Source organism: Lucilia cuprina, chromosome 4, assembly GCF_022045245.1.
Source record: "Lucilia cuprina isolate Lc7/37 chromosome 4, ASM2204524v1, whole genome shotgun sequence".
Lineage (NCBI taxonomy): Eukaryota > Metazoa > Arthropoda > Insecta > Diptera > Calliphoridae > Lucilia > Lucilia cuprina.
Window position 1 is genome coordinate 100,938,090 of NC_060952.1, and position 23,863 is coordinate 100,961,952.

Here is a 23,863-nt window from a genome sequence, read left to right on the forward strand (position 1 = left end):
GTGGGGAGGGTATTATACGTTTGTGCTGATGTTTGTAACATACAAAAATATTGGTCCAATACCCACCTTAATGTATACCGATCGATTCAGAATCATTTTTTGAGTCGATTAAGACATGTCCGTCCGTCCGTCTGTCCGGCTGGCTGGCTGGCTGTCCATGTAAACCTTGTGCGCAAGGTACAGGCCGCAATTTTCAAGATAATTTGATGAAATTTGGACCAAGCATGTTTTTTTGGCACAAGGACGAAGCCTATTGAAAATGGTTGAAATCGGTCCATTTTTTCACCTAGCCCCATACAACCGTACCTCCCGATTTGAACTTTTTATGCTATAATTACGTCAAATATTCTGCTATATCTCTAAAAATTGGCACAAATAAGTTTTATATAAGTATAAATGATACTGCAGATTTTCGTAAGGATCGGCCTATATTTGACCCTAGCCCCCATACAAACCCCCCTTCAAAAAATGACTTAAACGTCTAAAATTGACTTGTAACCATTTGTATCGCAATGAAACTCAACAAAACTAACTGTTATTTAGAAATATATCCTTTTCCCAAATTTACCGAGGATCGGCCCATATTTGACCTATATAAAGCCTTATTTAGAAATTTTAGTTTTTTATCAATAAATGGCTTAAATATTTTGGAATTATGGTAATATTCAACATAAAAGTTTCTTTACAAAAAGTAAAAATTTTATAAAAAGTAAAAATTTTAAAAATATACTCATGGTGTAGGGTATTATATGGTCGGCCATGCCCGACTATACTTTCCTACTTGTTTAAAACTGTTATTTATTATTACAATGACGTGAGAAATCCATTTTACATAAAAACAAAACCCGGACTTAGTTTCGTAGATCCAACTGAATATTTGCCTAATGCCATTTCTAGCAATGAGAAGCGACATGATGAATATTCCACGGCACAATTAATTTCTGAACGTTTCGCTCGTCGATATAAACGATCATATAAATGATGTTTCTCAGGTTCATGATACTCCACTGGTGCTGTGGGTAAACTGTATATAATAAATAAAATTGACTTCTTATTGAAATTGTTTATCTTTGGAGTATAGAAAAGTAAGTAAACATACCTAAAAATAGTTTTGACTATTTCTTCAACCATGTTGCCTCTTCGCTGTCTTAAATACTGCAAAATTTGAGCACTTTCACAAAGAGCTCGTGCTATGCAGGTATTACCACTGAATCCCATGCTGCAAAAAAACTACTTTCAACAAAACCATTCTACAATTATTATCGAATAGAATACTCACTTGTCAATCATTAACTCAAGTTTCTCATAGAGTTCCCTTCTAGAACGTCTTTGTATTATGGCTTTAGTTATATTAGAAAATCCCTGAGCATGTTTACGGGCCCATGCATAGTTTGGCAAATTGTAAGCCACACCCCAATTTACAGCCCAACTTAAATAATCTACATGAGGATTTCCCACCACTCCGATTGTTAAACAGATGGCTGCCTAAACAAGTAAGTACAGATTAACTAAATTTTCATATTTTTTGACAAATACTTGGTAGATGACTTACCGAAACGGATGAACCATCTGGAAAAGCAACATATCGTTTTCGACGACTTAAAACTTGTGTTGAATTGGAATAAGTTTCTGCAGACATACACACGACTATTAAATTTAGGAATGCTAGAACTTTTAAAAACTTCATGTTGATCTATTTCGATGTCTGCTCGTTATATTGAGAACAATTAAACTAAAAGATAACAGTTCTATAAAAAATTCAAAACTCGTTTAATAGTTGATTTTCTTCAAAATTTCTTTAGTTGTATTCTTCTTTCAATGTAATTGATTTTAAAAGTTAATTTTATTTATTTACTAGAAAAATTATCACTTTAATAGCTTTTAAAATTTAATTGAAATTCTTCAGTTTTGTTAAGAAAAAGTAAAAAAAAAGAAATATCAACAAACACCACTCGCACGCACATCAATATTGAGAACAATAAAACAACAACAAGCAGACACACAAACACAAATTTATCTTCAAACTTTAACTCGTAGAAGTTTGTACGAGTTTATGGAAAAGTTTTCCATTTTCAAACTCATTCATCATACAGTCAGCACTGACTTCACTCTTTACATAGAAGAAACCCGAAAAGTAGTGGCACATTGATGTTAAATATTGTAAAAAAAGAAAGAATTGAAATTTTAAATGTTGTAGATGTAAAACGAAAAACTCATTAGAAAATTGAGAATTCAAATACATAACCAGCTGCTTTAACATGCGTAAAGAATTTATTTAAATATATAACATTTGTATCTAAGATGTATGTAGATACATACTTAAACCGATAGTTCTAAAAGTACTATCAAACTGGATTGTTCTTTAGGTTTTTATAGAAGAAGTAGCTTCATTGTCCTATCCAAAATCAAATACATTTATTTTCAAACAATCAAAGATATCTACATAATATTCACTCTAGTTTTTTAATAAAATTTCCAAAAGCTTTTTCAAAGATTGGACATAAGAAACATTTCAATAGTTTATACATATTGATAATTTTCCACAAGTGCAAATCACGAACTGCAGGTATGATAGTGCATATAACTAGCAAGGTTAATATGTACAGGTGACGTTAACAAATAATACACAAACAAATATATATATATATATGTATGTGTGTATGTTTAAAGAATTTACATAATTATTATAAATATAGATAAAATAGTAAAAAATTATCGCTCGTTCACTACATAACCTATATAGCTCAAATTGTGTACGAGAACACCTGCTTTAACGGGCTTCATTCAAGATGGTATTTTTTATCCACTAGGAAGACTTAGAACGGTTCACCACTTGCTTTTGAGAGCCTTCAATGAAAAACCCCAGGTGGCAATTCATTAAATGAGGCTTTTTCTGTCCAGATAAGCACAAACACCTTGCTCAAGTACTCGAGCTATCTTGCCATAGCACGCCCTTTGCGAAATGAGAGACAGCATGATATCAATCCGAATTGAGTCAACAACAACACCATATTACATGACAAGATCCATTTCAGTAACCATTACAACCAACTCCAAACACACCCAAACATGTAGCGTACGCACAAGGTTTACATGGATAAAGGCCTGTATGTATATACATCCTACATTCAAACTATCTAATTGGCCGTAACTCATACAAACAAAAATAAAGTGAATTTTTTAATGTAATACATTAGGTTCGCTGATTTATATTAAATCTTACCTTAGAGAAAATTATCTTGAACACCTTTATATTCATTTGAAATATTCGGTGTAACGAATAATATAATGTCAGGTCCTTTCGTTAAATTGAAAAATTCGTTATATCGGAATTATTTTTTTAATATTTTTTCTTTATTTAATGGACAAAAAACTATTCAAATTAATATATGAAATTATTACTTCAAATTTTATTTCAAATAACTAAAAACAACGCACACGTTTTACTATTTGAAATTTGCTGATGGATTTTTGTTTGCTAACCACTTAGTTCCCGGCTATTTCCTTAACTTTATTTTATTTGTTAGGTCCAAATTCAATCTTAAATATAAAATTAAATAAAAAACCTGAATATTCATATTTTTCCTTTCATTCATTATTTAGATTGTATTATAATTGCTCAATCAAGTTTTTGACATTAACAATATCAATAAAAAGCAGGATTTTTTGGGGTATTTTTTCTTTTTATTCGTTATATCGAGTTTCTTAAACGTTCGTTTTATAAGGTAGTTAATGTTAAAAATTTGTCTGTTTATTATATCAGATTTTCATTAAAGTGAGATTCGTTATACCGGGATTTGCTTGTATATGCATTTTTTTAATTTAATTTTTAGGCCTTCGGTAGTTAAATATAATAAAATAAACACCAAAATATGGTTGTTTTACAATAAACAGAACAACCAACATACATATTTGCATACATTCATGTTTGTTTAGTATCCCAATAAACATGGAAAAGGACAGACACACGGACAGACAGACAGACGGACATGGCTTAATCGACTCCGCTATCTATAAGGATCCAGAAATTATATTATAGAAATTACAAATGGAATGACAAACTTATATATACCCTTCTCACGAAGGTGACGGGTATAAAAATGGTCTTATATACCGGTGATAAATTGTTCTGAATAGGACCCATTATCATTTTATTTTTATACCCACCATCAAAAAAGAGTGGGTGTATATTGTATTTCTAATTCCATTTGTAATACATCGAAATAGTCGTCTAAGGCACCTAAAAAAGTATATATGTATATTCTTGGTTCTTATTATATTCAAAGACGATCTAGCTATGACCGTCAGTCTGTCTGTCTGCGTGTTAAAAACACGATAGAGTATGAATATGATTATTACGCTTATAACCCTCTAAAGGACGCATCTATATTGGTGAAATTCAGCACAAAAATGTTTTATAGGAACCTAAATTTCTTTGTAAAATTTTATATGGATCACTATTACGTCTATTACGAAAATCATTCTGATGTCTGTATTAATTTCGATTAGTAAAATTTAATATATATAAGACCTTCCAAAATTTACTTTAATTTTACGGTACAAAATTTGATGGTGGCTTAAAAGATTCGACTTGAACGATTATAACACTCTTACTTGTTTAAAATTTGTTTTAACATGTTCAAAATCCAAATTTTATTCTTAAATCGATTCCATCCCAGATTATAGACGTTAACTGAGACAAAACTAAAAACAAAATTACAAAATCTCTGTTTTTTACTATATTTACATGTGCTGCTATGGGATTTTGCTTATATCCCCGTTATTTAAAGACCGATTTCATATAGAAATCTTATTTGAAGCATGTTTGATAGATTTCATATCAAATAGTTTTACTTATTGGGATATGACTAGCAGTCATACACACATTATTTTCAATAATAAATGTGTGTCAACATGAACAATTTTATAAGTTGAAGTTTTATTGTTTTTATTATTTTTTTGTGTTTTGATGACAAACAGGATATTAAACAAAAAGTATGCATACATGTATGTATGTATGTATGTATAAACCTATATGAAAATAAAATGGACCGAATTTTTTATATGTAATACTAAAAATGGCAATAATATTTTTCGTTAGTAAATTGTTGACAAATAAGTAAGAGCAGCAAGGGTATGGAAAATGAATGAATATTAATATGAAAATACCAGCACTTTATTTATGACCATCTCTTTTTTTTAACAAAATTTATATAAATAATTGCAAAAAAATACATTTTAAACAAATAATTGCGAAAACACTTGAATATATGTTTATGTATATTAAAATAACAACAACACAATTTCTTTCAATAAATATACGGATGAATTTATTAAAAATCATTATCACTTGGGTACATACACACAGAACACATGTTACAAATGAACAACACATACAAACTACGTACATACGTATTCATGTGTATATAAATGTAGATATGTATTTTTATTTACCAAAAACAAACAAATTTATAATCAACAGAATTTGTATTTTTTATTATTTTTATTTTCTGGTTTAGTCTGTCCATAAAGGATTTTTAACGCATAAAATCGACCGCCCTTGTACCATGCACCACATTGGTTACGAAATCCAACCAACTTACACGACAATGTGGACCATACAATTTAGCACATTCATCGATAGGATACGGCTGCCTTAATGAACGACCAAATATTTTATGATGAAAAGCCCATGGTTTGGTGTACCTGTAACCAAATATTGAAAATGAATACATAAATACATACACGTTTGTATTTGTGTGTACATTAGAGTGGTTCATCAATGAAAAACAACAGATATTAACACATTACCTTTCATAATTTTTAGGTCCTTTGAAATGTAGGAGATGAAAAAGATTTTGAACCACTCTAATAATGTCTGTTGTAACATTTACTTGCTCATAAGTACGAATGTATTTTGTGAATTCATTTAATTTATTACTATTACAACAAAACAATTTATGTGTAGTGTTGCATTAGCCCCAATCCCACTTCTTTCTCCACCAATACATACCTGAGCAATATATGAATGATATCATGCAACAAGGAATAACCATACGGCAACAACAATTCTGATGATTCGCATAAAGTCCGCATGAAACAGTAACGCGGTGAAAAGCCATGGCTAAAAATATGTCAAACATAAATTTGTTAATTTGTAATTTCAAATAAATCATTTTTGGAAAAAAAGTATAAATTTTAGACCCAAATAAATATTTGTTGGAATTTAGTTGTTGTTGTCAAGATTTCAATAGCTTTCTTCTGAGGTAGAACTTTTAATTTAGCGGTATTTGTATTTAAATTAAATTTTGCCAAGATTCTTATTCGAACTTACAGTAGAGACCATTTTTCGATTAAATCGTAAAACATTCTTTGAGAAATGGTCAATTTCTGAATACTCCAAACTTCATCGTTACGTTTGGCACGATTTAAACAAATACTCGCTAATTTACGATTGTAGTCGTAGAAATTCTTCTTTAAACATTTCCGATGAAGCATCGTCTTTTTTAAATGTGAGTGTTTCCTTTGAATTTGTTGTATATTTAAATATTCCGGATGTATTTTAAAGTAGTAATCGTGATTGTAGGGTACAATCTTGTCATAATGTTGATAGTAGGGATCTTTAGAATATGAACTTTTAGTTGTCATCGTTGACAAGGGGTTCTTTGTGGTTTTTGCCTGTTTCTTTTGAAAAATATAGAAATCCGTTGGCAATTCGTAATTTAAGGTGAATTCAGCTATTAGGTTTAAACCTCTAGGTGCTGGTGGTATTATCGATTTCGCCATGTTACCCTGAACCTATAGATATAATAAAAGTTTTTAAATTTTATTAATTTTAAAAGTGTTAAAAAATCAATGTGAATATTAAGGGCCTTATGCAAAAGCGATTATTAAATTTAACAATGGTTTACTACACAATTTTCCTAAATAAAAAGAAGTATTAACAACCATTTTTAACTTAATAATCGTTTTTGCGTAAATTTTTTTAACTCACAAAAAATGATGCTCCTTTTTCAAATACCAAATATCTTTTAGATCTTCTAAGAAAAATCTCATTTGACTTATTTGTCATTAGAAAAGTTTGCTTTTTATTAGAAGATGTGCTAACGACGTAGTATATACAATTATTAAGGATTTCGCTAAAAACTAAGAAATAAATAATTGTCTTCATACTGATAGACGAGTGAGAATATGTCGGACTGTAAGTAAGTATGTTTCAATGCTTAAATATTGTTTGCAACTAAATATCATCGCTAATGGCTAAAAACCGCATTGAGTGCAATTTGTTATTGTTGATGTTGACACTAAATATTTACAACTTGGATTCTTAAAACTCTAATGTAGTACTTACAACCGAAGATATATAGAAGCGAGTTATTAGCAAATTAGACAAATTACATTTTTTTGTTTGTTTCTTTATACAAGTTGAATGTGTACATCTGAATCCACACATAAAATTAGAGCAAAAACAACAAGTAACCCACCATTAAATTTTGTGCTGTAAAATGTAAAGTAAGTGTTGGATTTTTTACTATTCGAAATTCATTTAGACATCAGATTTCGGGATAGGGAGAAATTTTTGTTGCTATAAAACATGTCGTCGAATTTCTTTGCTGTAATGGGGATACGGTCAATTATGGACCAATCCTCATAAAATTTGGCAGAGAGGAATTTCATCGCTATACTCGTTTTAAGCCAGTAGAGCGTTTAATTTATTTCCTGAAGGGGACCTTAATTGGAGTAGGGTCAATTATAAAACTATACTCATAGAATATGAAAAACTTTGGCTTCTATAAAACATGTTTGTCGTCTTAGAATATATAAACTTTTATAGGTCTTAGACGAATATTTCGATGTGTTACAAACGGAATGTCAAATACAATATACTCCCCATCTTTTTGATGGTGGATATAAAAATACTAAAAAAAACTTTAGCCTCATTTAAAAAAACATCGCTCATTTACTGCATGACTGCCATAACACCCAAAATATCGTTTCGAGTAAAACGTGTTATAATATTTTATGACAATTTACTATTTCCTTAAAACCCTTAATGTGACTTATCAAATATTCGTGAAGATATGAATTTTATCTTTTAAATTTATACCAGAAATCTATACTATGTATAACTATATGAAAGATTTTAGAAAGTAGTATTCAGTTCAAAAATTCCAAATTTATACTTATGCTAGTCTTGTACTGAATAAGCGATATGTGCAAAAAAAACAAAAGAAATCAAATACTGTGCAATTAATACTTTTGTTGACCCACTTCACCACATATTGTGCACAACCCAACACAATTTCAAATACTAAACCAACCAACAGTGTTGCAACTAGTTATCAAATTTTACTGAGATATGTTATACAATTTTTAAAGTATAAATTCTAGTAAAAACTAATTTCAAATAAAAATATAAATTTCAAATAATAATTTATAATTATGTACTCATCTTCTCATCCTGGCAACACTGACAACCAAAGTAATAATCACTACAATTCTCATAGTCATCATCATCACTACCAGACATCATCTTCAAAACGAAATGAGAGGATTTTTTAACATCATGACAATGATGCACAACTACAAACAAACTTACTAATGTAGAAATTTTACAAATACATAAAAGTGTATATGTATATGCGTTTGTTATGCCAATTTACTAATTTTAAACAAAAAGAACCACATAAACTCGATTTTTCGTTATTGTTTTTGGTGCTGATTTTGTGTTAAAACTAATTTAATTAACAACTTAAAAAAAGAAGAAAGAGAAGAACTTGTCCTCAAATGATAAATACACAATCCGGCTAAATCAGCCAGAAGCTAAAAAAATTAAATGATTCGCTCGCTTTTCAGTTTTTTTTTTTTAATTTTATTTTTATGATTATTTTACAAAAGCCAATCGAGTTAAACAAACGCACTTTAAACAACTAACTAAACCACACCACATCCTCCACAACTAACAACCAAAAAAAAAATAAATATAGAAAAAAATCTGCTAAAGACAGTTTTCAGTTGGCGATTGTGTTTGTGTTGTTGTTTTTTATTTTTTGTTTCAGATACCGAAACAATCGAAAAAGTATTAGAGAAAGCAGTCACTCTGATTCAGAGTTAAAATTAAAGAAACGGAAAAGATAAAAGTTTTCCTCCAACTCCATAAAAGGAAAAAAAGTTTTGCAGAGTTTTTAGTTTAAATACTAAAGGCCATGAAATTGTTAAGAGTGTTGGAATTGTTGAGTGCAACTTTGCCGCTTGTGTTTCTTTTAAATTTGTCCTCTTCTAATAAAGTGGCAGCATTAACGAAATATGTAAACGACATTGATTTCTATAACGCCTCTAGTGCCCATGTGGGTGGATGTGGTGTCACTTTGGATTTAGATGAGAATAGTAGCAGGGTAACAAACTCTACAACACGAGTATTAAACAACATGAATGGCACAGCTCATTCTAGGGGTAAACGTTTTATTGCTTTTCCAGTTGGTTCATCATTTTCGGTAAGTGAACGACTAAGTAAGAACATTCAAAAGTGTTTACACGCGTCTATAATTGACAATTTATTTTAAACTCTCCCTCCATCAAACCATCTGTAATGCTTGCTGCTGTTTGCAGACTGCCGTTTGTTTGACAACTGGTGTTGTTGGAAATCCTGATTATCGATATTTAAGTATGGGTTTAAATTGGGGAATTGCTTATGAATTACCAAACACAACATGGGTGCTTCAACATGCCAATGGCTTTGGTCCCAAACATAAAGAGAAGGTTGCTAGTCCACAAATAAAGCGTAGACATCGTCGTGATCTGTATGGAAAATTGGAAACTCTAATAAATGGGTGAGTAATAAAATAGTTATTTATCGATATAAGTGAAATGAAAAGCTCAATTTATGTTTATATCTACATGTTTAATTTTTATGCATATACTCAATAAAACTTAAATTTCGAATATTTTGTTTACATTTAGTATCTAAAATATTCGCTGCTACTAACAGGGATAAAAAATAGTTGGTCTAAAAAATGTTATTATTCAATTAAGTTTTCTTTATTATTCTAAAATCTTTCCCATATAGACAAAAAACATTTGGTCATATTAATATATTTCAATATTTAAAATTCTTTAAAATAAATATTTTCTCTGTGTGTAAAAAAAAGCGTCTACATATTTTGAACTTAACCACTTTGGTATGTTTATGATATGAATATGAAAAATTGATTTTTTTTCTTTTTACGGTCTGTTTTATTTTGCTCAACTTCCGCATAAGTATGGACGAATATTCGTTCATATATTTGTTTATTTAAGGACCTCAATAGTAAAACAAACACACCAGAAGAGAGGAATAAAATAAAACAACAACAATAATATATGTACATTTTGAAAATGTTCTTCTTAGTATTTGGTTGTTATCGTGCATTTAACATGTTTAAGTAGTTTGCCAATCACAACTTGACAAATATTTATGGCCCTCTCATTTATGGTAACTACCACACTCTACACATTATTTTTTCTCATTTCCTATAGACAAATTTATACATTCATATACAAACAAACATATACATACATATGTAGGTATGTATGGATTTTTTCTGTATTATGAGGCACTTTAATACTTTTTTTCTTATTGTTGATGTTGGCTTCAGTTTTTGTCCCCTTAAAGCGCCAGAAATTTCATAAATATTATTGCTGTTTTTGTTGTCTGTTATTGTTGTTTTCATATTTATTTTAATTTGATTGTAGATGATAGTTTTGCTTTCATTTTTATCTGTGATAAAAGTGTGAGATTTACCTTTTGGCCTAAAAGTTAAACAAATCGTCACCTAAATTACTAAAAGACCATATATCGTAGTCATTCAAAGGAACACAAATATGTTTATATTTTCTATAAAAATATAACTTATGTACTAGTAAAAGGATTTAAACATTTCAGTTAACGATATATTCCATGATTACTACACTTTTTGTATCCAACATCAATAATGATGGGGGGTTTATTGATTTTGTCATTCCGTTTGTAACATATCGTAATATTAATCATAGACCCACAAAAGTATATATATTTCTAATATCTAGTCATGCCTATCCGTCTGTCTATCTGTCTGTTAAAAGCACGATAGAGTCGTGAAAGAGCTAGAGGGTTGTAATTTTACACAAATATTCGCTATAGATAACGTTGGTTTGATATTGAAAATTGGCAATAAAGGTCCACGTTTTCGTATAGTCCTCATACAAGTTGCCCCCGAAAAACAGGTTTAACAGCCATAAATGCTTTAGAAATACAAGTATAGCGATAAAATTCGACATAAATAAGTCTTACATTAGCCAAATTCTCTCTACCAAATTTTATGAGGATCGGTTCATAATTTACCTCAAACCCCGTCCATAATTAACCCTACCCCCTATATAAGGTCCCCCTGACTTTATAGCTTACTACTGGCTTCAAAATAAGAGTATGGCGTTAAAATTCAACACAAGTAAGTTTCTTATCAACACAAACCTTTCTACCGATTTCTATGAGAATCGGTCCATAATTGACCCTACCCCCATATAAGGCCTCGTTCAGAAATTGACTTTAAAGCACATTACTGGCTTAAAAAAGCGAAATTCTACAAACAGAGTTAAGTTTCTTACAGGCCAAAATCTCATACGATGTGATGGTGGGTATATAAGATTCTCTATAGTCGAATATAACACTCTTATATGTTGTTATAAACATTCATACATACAAATTAAATACATCGACATATAACAATTGAGAGAAGGTGAACGAGTGAGTGATACCCTCAATACAATCATTATGAATTTGTTGTGATAGGCATAAGAAAGGATAAATAAGAAAAAAGTAAAAATGAAATGATAGAAATAATGCCTCAAGTGACTTTTATTTCTATTTGTGTTTTAATCTGCAATTGTTTGTATTCGTAAGAGTTGTACTAAGTGTGAGTGTATAAAGCCGTCAGTTTACAAGGAGTCATGGAACCTTTTTTGGACACTATTTTTTACACTACAATTTTCTTAAGGCTAAAGAAATCTTCGAATAATCCTTTCGTTCATGCATTCAAATAGTTTTAAGTAAAATCGGTCCATAACGAAAGGAGATATAAGAAAATATTCGAAACAACCCATTACATCGAATGTCATATTCGATATGTAAAGGCAACATACAGACATATGTAGGTACATTAAATGAAAGACCTTTCATTTGATGTGCATAATATTGAAATTGAAAAAAAAAAACTTAAAAAATTATAAACCATGTTGAAGGGTATTAAATATTCGGCATAGCTAAATTTAGCACTGTTACTTGTTTTCAAAATATCTAAATATAGAGCTGCATTTGCAAAGATATATTTATATTAACAAATTTATTATATACAAATATATATTATATACATTATCTTGTTACTTGTAATATTAAAAATAAAAATTCTGGATGTAATTCCTTAAAATCACCCAAATCTGCAGGGTGATGCAATCAAGAAAATATTTTATTCCCAAATGTTTAAATGCTTGTATACAAAAGTATGTACGTATCTGTATAGGTATATGCGTATTGGTATGTTTATTTAGCAAATGATGTTTGTGCAGGTTTATGCAAATAACAACACACATACACACACAAACAAACAATAGATATAATGAATATGTATTATATGCATTTATTGTTTGTTTGTTGATATCTACACCAGTATACATAGTATTGTATATTATTTCTAAATAAAATTGTGAGAAAATCAGTAAAACTTTTCGTATTTTTACCAACGTAAAAAGTAAGTTAATATTTTTTATACAAACAGGTTCATCCTAATGAAAGTATGTGTATACATACTTACATATGGGAAATTTCGTTTCCAGTGGCCCAATTAAAAAAATAGTTTTAGATAAAATTTTCATCAAGCTTAGTTCTATTGGATAGTAGACCACAGACAAATTTTTAGCTATATCGGTCAATGTTAGAAACATTAAAGAAAGAGTTTGCTTTCTTAACTCATTTGGATAATTTTAGTCCAATATCTAAAAAGTAATTTAAAAAAAAAAACATAAGCGACCAAAATATGCAAAATTTTATCCAAATCGATTTGTTTAGTTGGGTTACTTGACAAGAAATTACCCATATATACATTCATTTGTATATATATGTATGTATGTATATGCATATCTAAGTTCATACCAATACATGTGTGTAGTTGTATGAGGTTGTTACAATAAAATATTGCTCAACATTTTATTGGCATTTAAATTGGGTTCCTTTTTTGTTGTTTTTGTTTTTGTTTTTGTCTACAAACAAAACAAAAATTTGCTATAAAATTACTATAATCTTTTTCAATTTTTTTTACTTTGTTGTGGTTTTTATGGTCAATAGATTCAAGTTGATATAGAACAATGTTGCCAGTTACAACGAAATCGTAAATATGATATGTAATTTCTAAATACAATTACCAAATCTATAGAAATTTAAATTTAATAAAATTATTTGCGGTCTAATTGTATAGCAATGGCAACACTTTCTATATATAATACATATGTATAATACATACATATGTATGATTGTTTATCATATGTATTATATACACCAATATTAAATAAAAATAATTACATGTATTTGTGTCTATATTTACTTTAAATATTTCACTTTGTTTTAACAATCTCCCACAAAAAAAAAAACTGTGAATAAAAATGTAATTTTTTGTTTTGTAATTAGTACATTAAAATGTGGTTTTGTAATTAAAAAAGTAAAATGCAATTTATAACAGAAACCTAGAAAAAATTAAAACGTAAGAATTTAGACTTTTTAATTTAGATTTTATAACTATTGGTAAATGTGTCAAGTGAATAGACTTAAAAAATCTATTTAAATATAATTTTTACTACTATCCAATAGTACTAACCATTTTACTTTAAGTTGGCTCACTCGAAATGAAACTGTCCATATGCATATTCCTTTACTTAAACTTACCACTCGTATAGTTCAGGAATTCACGTGGCTAAAGGATTAATTTGTATTATTTATAATTTCATTTCTAACATTTAATTTGTTTTCAAAAATATTTTATTCCAAGCACAATTATTTGTCATTATTAATAAATTACAGTTTGCTTAAATAAATATTACTATAATATACGAAAATGTATATATGTACATACATATGTATTTATATTTGTTGGAGTATTTAGCTGAACTATTATATATTATTTTTTTAACATCCATAGAAATAGACCCTGCCTGAGGTTAAGTACCATGTAATTTTCTTAGCATTTTCGCTGAATATTATTCATTCATTTCATTCTTTTATAAAGTCATTCCTTGAGGTTATTTAATTTAATCATGATGTGTATTTTATCTAAGTCAACTCAATATAGTGAAATTTTCATTGTGATTGTGGTACACTTCACGATTATGGAATAAGTTAACTGACTGTTAAATAATAAGTATCCCAGCAAAAAATTGAATTTTCAAAAAACGGAAATGAAGTAGAATTTACTCCACGAAAGTACTTGAATTACTTAATTCGGCTCTGAATGACGATAGCTAATAAACGACACGTATAGCTTGTGTAATTCGCAGCTGAAATTTTGTATGGGAGTTGAATGATGAATGAGAGCGTGAATTGCGAATAATTGCATCAGGTGAACGAGGTATAAAAGATCGAATAGTGCTTAAACCATTTCAATACTAAGACTTTCTTAATATATCCTTTTAATTCTATGGTTTTTAACCTTGTTAAATAGCAATAATTTAATTTATTTACTCTTTAAATAAAATTATATAAATTTTTGTGGTTTTAATCAAATGTATTTTTGTCCGTCTATCCATCCATCTACATATGCATGTTGTAAGCAAATCTTAATAAATTTAGTATGTACGTAGTATTTGTTTTTGAAATACAAATGTAACTCAATTTTGGAATTGTTGTCGGTTGTCCACCTGTATGAGACATATGCAATTTAACAATTGTTTATAGAAAATTTCAAATCATATCAATCAAACTGCATTGAAAGGAATCTTCATGTAAAATGTAACAAACAAAATTTCTGACACTGGCAACTCAATTAAGTTCAATTGCCACTCCTATATAGTTTTTGATTTTGTTGCTTGTGTCATTGGCTTCGTTGATATCATCATCAGATATTGAGTTTGTATTTCAAATTCAATACAAATTCACGCAAATGAATGAATGATTGCATCGATGTGTTGTGCAGACAAACTCATTCATATACATGTACACACAAACATACCAACTAAAAACCCTAAAATCTCTGAATACCAACACAAAAACCTATAATGATTTTTTTATATTTGAAATATGTTTACCTTCAGCTTAACAATACAATTTTAAGAGATATTTTAAATATTGAAACTACTTAATAGAATAGCTTGAAGACATTCTGGAAAATTTAAGGATTTGTTTTTACTTTTGAATTAGAATGCTTTGAATAGATACATAATTACAATTACTTACACAGAAGTAAGTAAAAATTTGTTAAGTTGTTAATAATGCAAATGTGCAAAACTGTACTGCAAAGGTGCTATATACAGAAGTTAATAAATTCCATGAGATGCTAAGCATATGTAATCAAATTTACTTACATACATGTAAATACAAATCTGGCTTTGTATTTTAATATGTATGTATATGTTAAGTTTTGTGTAACATACATATGTAGTTATGTATGAAGTTGTCTTCTTGTTACATTAAAATCTTATGCGGTTTAAAAATATAAATGTGTTTCTATTTCAAATATGTATGTATGTACGTACTTGCGTAAAGTGACATACAGTACGGGAAGCCAATCCGGAACTATTTATTTAACTTACCAATAGGGAACAGTTTGGTGACTAGTAATTTCTTCGTTTACTCCTTTACTTGGGTGCATTATAAAGTATATATTTGGTACTAAAAGTTAAAGTCAAGTTTAAAAATTCTGACTTATGTATATCGGTTATCTAGTTTTCTTTTTTATTAATAATCATTTTTTTAACATTGTCTTAATTTCGTAGTGATTATTCTTCTCAATTTAATATTCGTAACTTAAAAATCTGCAAAACCAAAATGAACTTATATAGAACCCTAAAGTTTTAGAAAATCGTTTGGAGAGAACTAGAGTGTATTTCGTATCTTTGTTGCAAATGTTTTATTTGTGGCAGTAAGATGTTTGTATGTATAATTACAAATTAACGTTGGCTGCCGACTTGTTAATTTTGACACTTGTTGTGAGAATTTCTGTAAAACTTCAGCGTATACAACCAGAAACATTACATTTCAATAACAAACTCTACCACAGAAACTTTAACACAAATATACATTTTTTCAACAAAATGTTGAAACTACACCACAATGCATTTCAATGTCGTTTTCACAAAACATTCATTAATTTATTTATTCACTTACTCATTCTCTCGCACATTTTCTATTCCATTCTATTCTTTTCTATTCAATTTAATTTAGTGTTCAATACATCATCCACATACATACATATGTATGTACATAAATATTTTTATAGTCTCACGTACATTTTTGGCTTAAAATACGATTTGAGTAGAAAATTAAAACAATTGGACAAAGTGCAAACAAGCAAACAACACTCACTCACACTCCATTTCGTGTTGTTCAGGAATTTATTAAATTTTCATTAAATTGTTGTTACCACACTTGCAACATGCAACAGCATAATATTCACTCGTCGTCATTGTTTTACTTTTTATTAAACAAATTAAATAGTTTTTGTTTAATTAAGATATTGATGATCATTCTGGCAGTTTATGTTGATGATGTAAAACTTAAAAGCGAGAATTGTTCAACGTTTGTAACACCACATGTTGTCGGTGACAACGATGTTTTGGCAATAAACAATTTTGATGGGAATTTCTTTAGTAAAAATCAAATCATATTTGACACATTGCAACGTAAAATGCACACTGACGATAATGATTTATTATCGCAATCATTGAAAAATTGTACTCGTAGAAGAACAAACAACTGTGTCAGTAAAACGTGTGCCACCAACATTACCACATCTGCAACCGAAAACATCAACAGCAATATCAGGACTTATACAACTACAACACAACTAATAACAGTCATGGCAACCGCAGACATGATGACAAATACAAGAACAAGTTCAAATATGGCTAAAACAGTCATGTCTAATGTATCATACCCGTCCTCGTTGTCTTCAACATCTGCAACCTCATCTTTGTGTCCCATATTATTGTCATCATCATCAACATCACCATCATTATTATTGCAGAAGCAGCAACGTTTACTTTCTCGTCCAAAACGTTATCTTTCATTTCCGGAAGGATCATCATTTTCCGTATGTTTGTAAAGACTTAAGTGCCATTGGTTGTGGGTAGATATAAAAGTGTATACACATACAAATGTACATATTTATACTTATGTATGTGGTGAGTGCTTGAGTTTTGTTTTCTACAAACAAACACACACACATACATATTTCAAGTTTTAAGCCAACTTTGATTGTCCAACATTTAAAACTCCATCTTAGCCAGGTGAAATTTTAGTTCCTTTCACCTGGACATGCTCTCATGAAAAGTACATCTGAAGCAAGAATTTGTCAATTAGTGTGTAAATTTCTTTGCCCATTGCTTCCATCCATTATTGTTTCTCATTCTCCTTTATGTTCCTGGTTGTTTTTTAGGTTGCTGTTTGTTTTACTGTGGGCATTATTGGTAATCCCAGATACAACTACATGAGCTTTGGCCTAAATTGGGGAGTAGCATACGACTTACCCAATACCACATGGATTCTAAATCATTTGCATGGTTTTGCCAAAAGACCCATACCTGTAGCCGTATGGCACAGACGATCGAAGCGTTCTTTATATAAAGAAATTGAAAATGTAGTTAATAAGTGAGCCAATGTTTAACAAATTAAGTTTCTGTTTTTATTTGTTTTTTTTTTACTTAGCATGGGCTATAATGGACGCGACTGTATATTAAGAGCTTTATGCGAAAGTCGGCAATATTTTCAAAAAACCAAAATGGGCATGATTGGAGAAATGTTAAGAGTTATTTTTAGGTATATTTTATGATTAAATTTTTATTTTTAATTAAATATATAATTAATACGTTACTATATATTACAGTCTACCCAAACAGCGCTTATTTACAAGGGAATTAAGTGAAAATCCAGATATTGGCTTATACGATGGCGCCTATCGGAAAGCTCGTTCTATTAGTGACTGTTCCGAACAATACGATTGTGATTTCTCATTACTGGAATTGGCATTTGGTAAATACTCCACCCCTCCTATTGGATACTATACTAAACATTAAATTTAATATTTAAAATGTTTTTGTAATTCTACCAAAATTTGTACCAATTCTAAAAATAAAATGAACGAATTCTGAAATTATTGTAAATATGTATTTTGCATTTTTTTAATAGCATATAAATAATAAAAATACCTTTTAATTAAAGCATTATTGTACGAGTGATTTCTGCTATTTATAATAAATTATATTATTTTAATCTAAAAACTTAGTTTGGTTTCTGAATAATTTGTTTTGGTAATTATGGTTTGCGTTGTTTGTTTGTTTAATGTAATTCATAACGACAAATTAATTACAAATAATTTTCAATATTTTTAAAAATGTAAAAACTTTATTTGAATTTTGACAAAACCTCAATTACATTTAAAATACGCACCTAAGCACAATACTATACATATGTATATGTGTTTATATATATGTGTGTTTATATGGTTGTTTACAACATTCAGTCAAATATCTAATAAATACATTTGTTTAATAAAAGTTTTACGCCATAGTTAATCGTTGACATTTTATCGTTGTGCGGTTTTGTAGAGTTTATGTTGTGAAAGTATAATGAAATTTTAATGTGAACAACATACTTGTTGAAAACGGAAGTTGGTTATTTGTCATAAATTAATATACCTACACTAACATGATAAAAATATGTATTATATTTTTACCATTTATTCTGCTACTCAATCATTTTTTTAAGTTATTTCAAGACATTGCAATTATTGATAATTAATAAATTAAATTGCATATAGTACGTATTTTCATTAAGATTTTAAATAAAAATTTTAATTTAAATCGACAAAGAATACAAAAAATAGAATTAAACATTTTTTAAAAAATATTTCTTAACTTAATTTCTTTAATTAAAATAATATCTATTTCTACTATACATCATCTGTAAATGGCGATATATTATTAAAACTTAAAGGACAATGACTGTGTAGTATTTGATGGCAATTCTCATGTTTCAAATAGGGAAAATGTCGTTTATCATTATCATTTAAACTGAAATTGAAAGAAAAAAGTATTTATATTATTTATTAATTTTTTTTAAATATAAACTTTGCATTTAATTTTATTTTGAACAAAATTATTTGTACATTTACATTTTTTAAGGAACCCAAAAACATGTGACATGTATTAAGGATATTTAAATATATCTTTCCCCAAATACAATTATTGCATTTATGACAAAATTTTGTATTGTATTTCCGTTAGTGGAAATAAGTGCAATATCCTTATTATTCCAATATCTAACTAAAGTTCTAACTAAATCGTACTGTTCTAACTAAACTTGTTGTGGTGTGCGTACTTGTAACAAATAAAACTATGACATATCCTTTGGTCGAAAAGGACATTTTAAGGTGTGTTCATGTTTTTTAATTTCATATATTTCCTTAGTTTTTATACGAAAAAAAAAGATGGGGGCATATAGTTTTTATTATTCCGTTTGTAACACATTAAAATATTCATCTAATACCCATAGAAGTATATATATTCTGGGTCCTTATTAGCTTCTAAGACCGGGTCCTTATTAAATTCTAAGGCCATATCCGTCTGTATGTTGAAAGCACGATAGAGTCCAAATGGAAGTAAGCTAAAATTTTGCACAAATACTTTTGGTTGAGGCTATTTATTTGGTATTCAAAATAGGTCCATGATTTAGCCTAGTCCCCATATAAGGCCCCCTTCACAAAATTACTTATAACAGGCAAAAACATGCGGTGAAATTCGGCACAAATATGTTTCATAGGAACCTTAATCTCTTTGTAATTTTTTTTAAAGATGGGGCCATAATTAAGTCTACCCTCATATAAAGTTCCCTTCAGAAAGTGACTTCTATGCTCATAACTGTCTGAAAGAAACATCTATAGCGGTGAAATTCCAGAGAAAGTTGTTATATAAGAACCTAAATCTTTCGTAAAATTTTATAAAGATTGATCCATAATTGGCCAACTTCAATATAGATCTAATAAATGAGAAAATTGTTTCGATAATATCAAAGTTTATTAATAAGGATGTTTCGATGGTGGGTATATAAGATTCGGCATGGCCGAATATAACACCCTTATTGGAAATGTTCTGTATGTATGTGGTAGACTAAGGAAAATATTGAACAACATGGATCACTTTCATTAAGTTTATTGTTTTATTTTTTATCTTTGAAAATTGCTAAAATTTTGTGAGTTTTGAGAACAGCAGAAACTTTCTTTAATATATAACTTTTGTGAAACATGAGTTTTTTTAGAACACTGAATGATTGCATATGAGAATAATAAAAGTCTACTTGTTAACTTAACAAAAAACATCAGCAATACTAAATAAAAATATTTAACTTTATCTTTCAGACTTTAATAATTTTAACAAAGCCACAACAAAATTTCATACTATCTTCTTACAATTAAATATGACCCACTAGCTATATTTTTTATGTTGAATTTAATATGAGGATGTTTTCATTAATATTACTATTTCAAATTCTACAACAAAAAAAGCACTTTTCCTACTCAGGGTACCTTTTAAAAATCTTCTACAGGCTGACATTAACACATGTATTCCTTGACATTTACATTTTATGTCAATTTCATATATTTTATATACATTTGTATGTATATCTATGTATGTATGTGTATTTGTAATCTTTTATTTTTTAATTTTCATTAAAATCAATTTGAAAATTTTCAGAAATTATAAAAATTCATTTGTTCAACTTACGTAAATATATATTTTAAAAGTTTAAACAGCATACCGCTACTGTATTCACTGTCACCATCCAAATGAGCTGTACAAAATGACTTTAATATACAAGCCTGACCATCAAGACCATTACTTAAAACAATAGAAATTTTTATTTTAATACAAGTTTGTACAATAGTGAACTCGATATCTTACCCATCTAGAACATCGGTCAATGATTGAAAGACATCTCTTTTAAAAAATGGTCTCCTACGATCGGCTTTGTCTGGAAATGGAAAATTTGCACGAAAGCCAAAACCATAACCCCACAATGTGTTCACTTTTAGGATATTATTTTTAACTGTGGTACGCCACTATAAAATAACATCACATAAATCATATATAATTATTAGCAATAATTTATGAAATTTTGAACTTACCGACATACGAGATCCTTTGGTAAAATCTAAATAACGTTTCCCTCTCCTTAAAGTGGGCAAGTTTTTGCTATCAGTTTCATTTGTTTGTTTTTCATATTTAGAAGACAACTGTTGAGCATCCGCATTAAATTGTGCCGGTAAAATAAAAACGAATAAGACAAAAAAATTCAGCCAAAATAATTGCATTTCCATTTCCTATTTCCACTAATTAATAAAGACTAACTGTTGGTTACTCGTATAAATTTTTAATTGTTTTTCGTATGTTTTGTGCGTTTGTAATAAATTATTTAAAATTTATAGTTTGACTTCCTTCTACGGTCTTAACAATTAATTTTACAATAAAATAAGACAATAAAATTAATTTATTATGCGCTATCCACGAGCGGTTCTTTTCATTTCACACTCTTCTCCTTCTTTATATTTCTTTTTTGCCATTCAATTTTCAGGACACACTTTACAGTTCTTTCGCGGCTTTTGATTTTGTTACTTTCCAGTGGATTAAAGGCTGTTAACACTAGTTGTTGAGTATTGTTAATGTTTTATTCGTTGACTTTTTTTTCTCTTCTGTACTTCAAGTAAAATAAATTGTCTTTAATGTCTTTTTATCCATAAGAATAAATTTACATACATACATATGTACATGTGTATGTATATATATTTGTACTTACATACAAATTCATTTATTAATATTTATTTTTCTTTGATTTTTATTTATTTTTCCCATTTGCGTGTCAGTAGATGTTCTTTAGTTGTGTATTTATATGTATATAAATGTACATACATACACACATATCTTATTAACTATGTCTTTATGTCATCATGATTGTCACATCAGTAAAATTTAGTTAATATTCAAATTACACACTTCAAACCATTGCTACGGTTACATTTGCTTCTCAAATAAAAATAAAATTTTATTTTAACAGGCAATATCAAGATCTAGTTTTAAATAAAATGCTAGAATATCGATTTTGTTGTTATTATCATTCATTAATCAGTAGAAATTATCATCGATCAGTAGGAATGAGAGTGAAATATCTATCAAAAATTATTTTTTTAACTAAAGAATAAGATTTGTCAATATTTGTCTTATTTTTCAAAATTAACGTTTTTGCCATCTAGTGGAATAGAACGTCACATCTAAATATAAACAAATATTTTAACTCAAAAACCACTATTTTAATTTTTTAATTTTTAAAATTAATTAATATTTTTATTTTGCTCAAAAGAAAGCATAAATTATGTCCTTTAAAAGTGTAGTTACTTATTGTGAGTTATAGGTGCATCAAACATTTCTGAATTTAACTTTACCTTAAATCGTTATTGGATTTACAACGGTATCTCTTCAATATTCTTAAGTACGAATATTAAAGTATAAGCATATTTTATCATACATTTAAAGTAATTAAATAAAGACTAACAAAAATACAAATTAACTAAATATGTTAATATATGTATGTATATGCATAGAATATTTATACAAATTGTTAAAAATACAGACATTTTTATTAGGTTGGCCCCTAATTGTTAATTGCTAATGTTACCGCCAGAAATTAAAATTTCGTTCATTTCATGATAATTTCTATAAATTTTCTACTAACTCAATATTTGGAGAACTGGATCAAAGGATACAAGTTCCTTTTTGTACGTGTTCATGATATTTTTTTATATTTCATGCAAAATTTCAAAAAATATTTGCCATACGATAAAACAATTTTTAAATTTAATAGACTTACTTGCATAGGGAGTTGGCTCCAACTGGACCTAAACAGTAATTCACTGTTTATCCTCTGATTTGAAAGGATATTTTTTAAAAACTATTTACTTACAAAACATTTGAAAATTACATGTCCATAATTTTAGATGTTTATTTTTTTCCAACTCATGTCAAATAAAAATCAGTCTGCAAGTATGGTCCTTCAACTACTTCTTGTACTACTACTTTTTCATATAAACTCTGCTGTTCAAGTATTAGTACTAGTGGAATTAAGACAATTATCGCATCATTTCCTGGAGAGTAGTTTTCAAAAAATTTCAAAAAATCATTTTGCTGAAATTTAAAATGTTTAACGATATCTTAATTTCAGTTATTTATATTAAAAATCTTTGTACAAGTCATACATACCATTTAATAGATTTCATATTGAGGATCCAATACAACTGAAACATACTCCTACAAGCGGTGTTTCGTAACGTAAAGGACCAGCGTTTAATGAAATCTAATACACCTTTTGCTTTTATATTATATTATATTACTACAAAAGTTGTAAGGTAATGATGGATAAACAGAAAATTACAAAATAACTCTTTTAATAATCTGAATATACATATAAATATTTATTTATATAGACACATACGTACATATTTACGTTATCACATATTTGTAAATATATATGTACCATGTGTTTATAACAAAGTCAACCTACTTTACTTCCTCCAAGACTTGAAAAAATAAGCTAAAAGTTTTT

The 23,863-nt window shown here is 28.5% G+C and overlaps 4 protein-coding genes across 5 annotated transcripts; 1 reads left to right on the forward strand and 3 right to left on the reverse strand.

Moving 5' to 3' along the window:
- Nucleotides 1-786: 786 nt before the first annotated feature.
- LOC111674504 lies at nt 787-1,955 on the reverse strand. The gene is made up of 4 exons (XM_023435121.2): nt 1,553-1,955; nt 1,280-1,485; nt 1,100-1,219; nt 787-1,024 (listed from the first exon to the last, which is right to left on the reverse strand). Exons 1-4 carry the CDS (start codon nt 1,685-1,687, stop codon nt 829-831), a joined length of 657 nt encoding a protein of 218 aa, XP_023290889.1. The 5' UTR covers nt 1,688-1,955; the 3' UTR covers nt 787-828.
- Nucleotides 1,956-5,303: 3,348 nt separating this feature from the next.
- On the reverse strand, nt 5,304-15,951 carry LOC111674503. Of its 2 annotated transcripts, none has more exons than XM_046949454.1 (4): nt 15,808-15,951; nt 6,335-6,798; nt 6,014-6,124; nt 5,304-5,706 (listed from the first exon to the last, which is right to left on the reverse strand). In XM_046949454.1, the coding sequence occupies exons 2-4, from the start codon at nt 6,784-6,786 to the stop codon at nt 5,538-5,540; spliced, it is 732 nt and encodes a 243-aa protein (XP_046805410.1). In that variant the 5' UTR covers nt 6,787-6,798; nt 15,808-15,951; the 3' UTR covers nt 5,304-5,537. The 2 variants fall into 2 exon arrangements, with proteins under 2 accessions (XP_046805410.1, XP_046805409.1); XM_046949453.1 differs by lacking the exon at nt 15,808-15,951 and adding an exon at nt 6,995-8,404.
- On the forward strand, nt 8,771-18,375 carry LOC124419536. The gene is made up of 6 exons (XM_046949455.1): nt 8,771-9,494; nt 9,610-9,830; nt 17,105-17,306; nt 17,652-17,863; nt 17,921-18,031; nt 18,099-18,375. Exons 1-6 carry the CDS (start codon nt 9,207-9,209, stop codon nt 18,286-18,288), a joined length of 1,224 nt encoding a protein of 407 aa, XP_046805411.1. The 5' UTR covers nt 8,771-9,206; the 3' UTR covers nt 18,289-18,375.
- A 662-nt stretch (nt 18,376-19,037) lies between these two features.
- LOC111674502 lies at nt 19,038-23,659 on the reverse strand. Its single transcript, XM_046949456.1, has 6 exons — nt 23,521-23,659; nt 23,225-23,445; nt 21,396-23,159; nt 21,172-21,329; nt 20,995-21,108; nt 19,038-19,284 (listed from the first exon to the last, which is right to left on the reverse strand). Exons 3-6 carry the CDS (start codon nt 21,585-21,587, stop codon nt 19,164-19,166), a joined length of 585 nt encoding a protein of 194 aa, XP_046805412.1. The 5' UTR covers nt 21,588-23,159; nt 23,225-23,445; nt 23,521-23,659; the 3' UTR covers nt 19,038-19,163.
- Between the last annotated feature and the right edge of the window lie 204 nt (nt 23,660-23,863).

What these genes read in the sequence shown, in the direction of transcription:
- LOC111674504 (XM_023435121.2), bottom strand. Translation starts at nt 1,687, where the DNA reads ATGAAGTTTTTAAAAGTTCTAGCATTCCTAAATTTAATAGTCGTGTGT. An exon ending in CTTGAGTTAATGATTGACAA is followed by an intron (nt 1,220 to 1,279) that starts GTGAGTATTCTA and finishes GTTTTTTTGCAG; the next exon opens with CATGGGATTCAGTGGTAATA. An exon ending in ATAGTCAAAACTATTTTTAG is followed by an intron (nt 1,025 to 1,099) that starts GTATGTTTACTT and finishes TATTATATACAG; the next exon opens with TTTACCCACAGCACCAGTGG.
- LOC111674503 (XM_046949453.1), bottom strand. Translation starts at nt 7,171, where the DNA reads ATGAAGACAATTATTTATTTCTTAGTTTTTAGCGAAATCCTTAATAAT. An exon ending in ATCGAAAAATGGTCTCTACT is followed by an intron (nt 6,125 to 6,334) that starts GTAAGTTCGAAT and finishes ACATATTTTTAG; the next exon opens with CCATGGCTTTTCACCGCGTT. An exon ending in ATCATTCATATATTGCTCAG is followed by an intron (nt 5,707 to 6,013) that starts GTATGTATTGGT and finishes ATTTGGTTACAG; the next exon opens with GTACACCAAACCATGGGCTT.
- LOC124419536 (XM_046949455.1), top strand. Translation starts at nt 9,207, where the DNA reads ATGAAATTGTTAAGAGTGTTGGAATTGTTGAGTGCAACTTTGCCGCTT. An exon ending in CGGAAGGATCATCATTTTCC is followed by an intron (nt 17,307 to 17,651) that starts GTATGTTTGTAA and finishes GTTGTTTTTTAG; the next exon opens with GTTGCTGTTTGTTTTACTGT. An exon ending in ATTGAAAATGTAGTTAATAA is followed by an intron (nt 17,864 to 17,920) that starts GTGAGCCAATGT and finishes TTTTTTACTTAG; the next exon opens with CATGGGCTATAATGGACGCG.
- LOC111674502 (XM_046949456.1), bottom strand. Translation starts at nt 21,587, where the DNA reads ATGGAAATGCAATTATTTTGGCTGAATTTTTTTGTCTTATTCGTTTTT. An exon ending in TTGACCGATGTTCTAGATGG is followed by an intron (nt 21,109 to 21,171) that starts GTAAGATATCGA and finishes TATTGTTTTAAG; the next exon opens with TAATGGTCTTGATGGTCAGG. An exon ending in CTTTTAAAATATATATTTAC is followed by an intron (nt 19,285 to 20,994) that starts GTAAGTTGAACA and finishes TTTCAATTTCAG; the next exon opens with TTTAAATGATAATGATAAAC.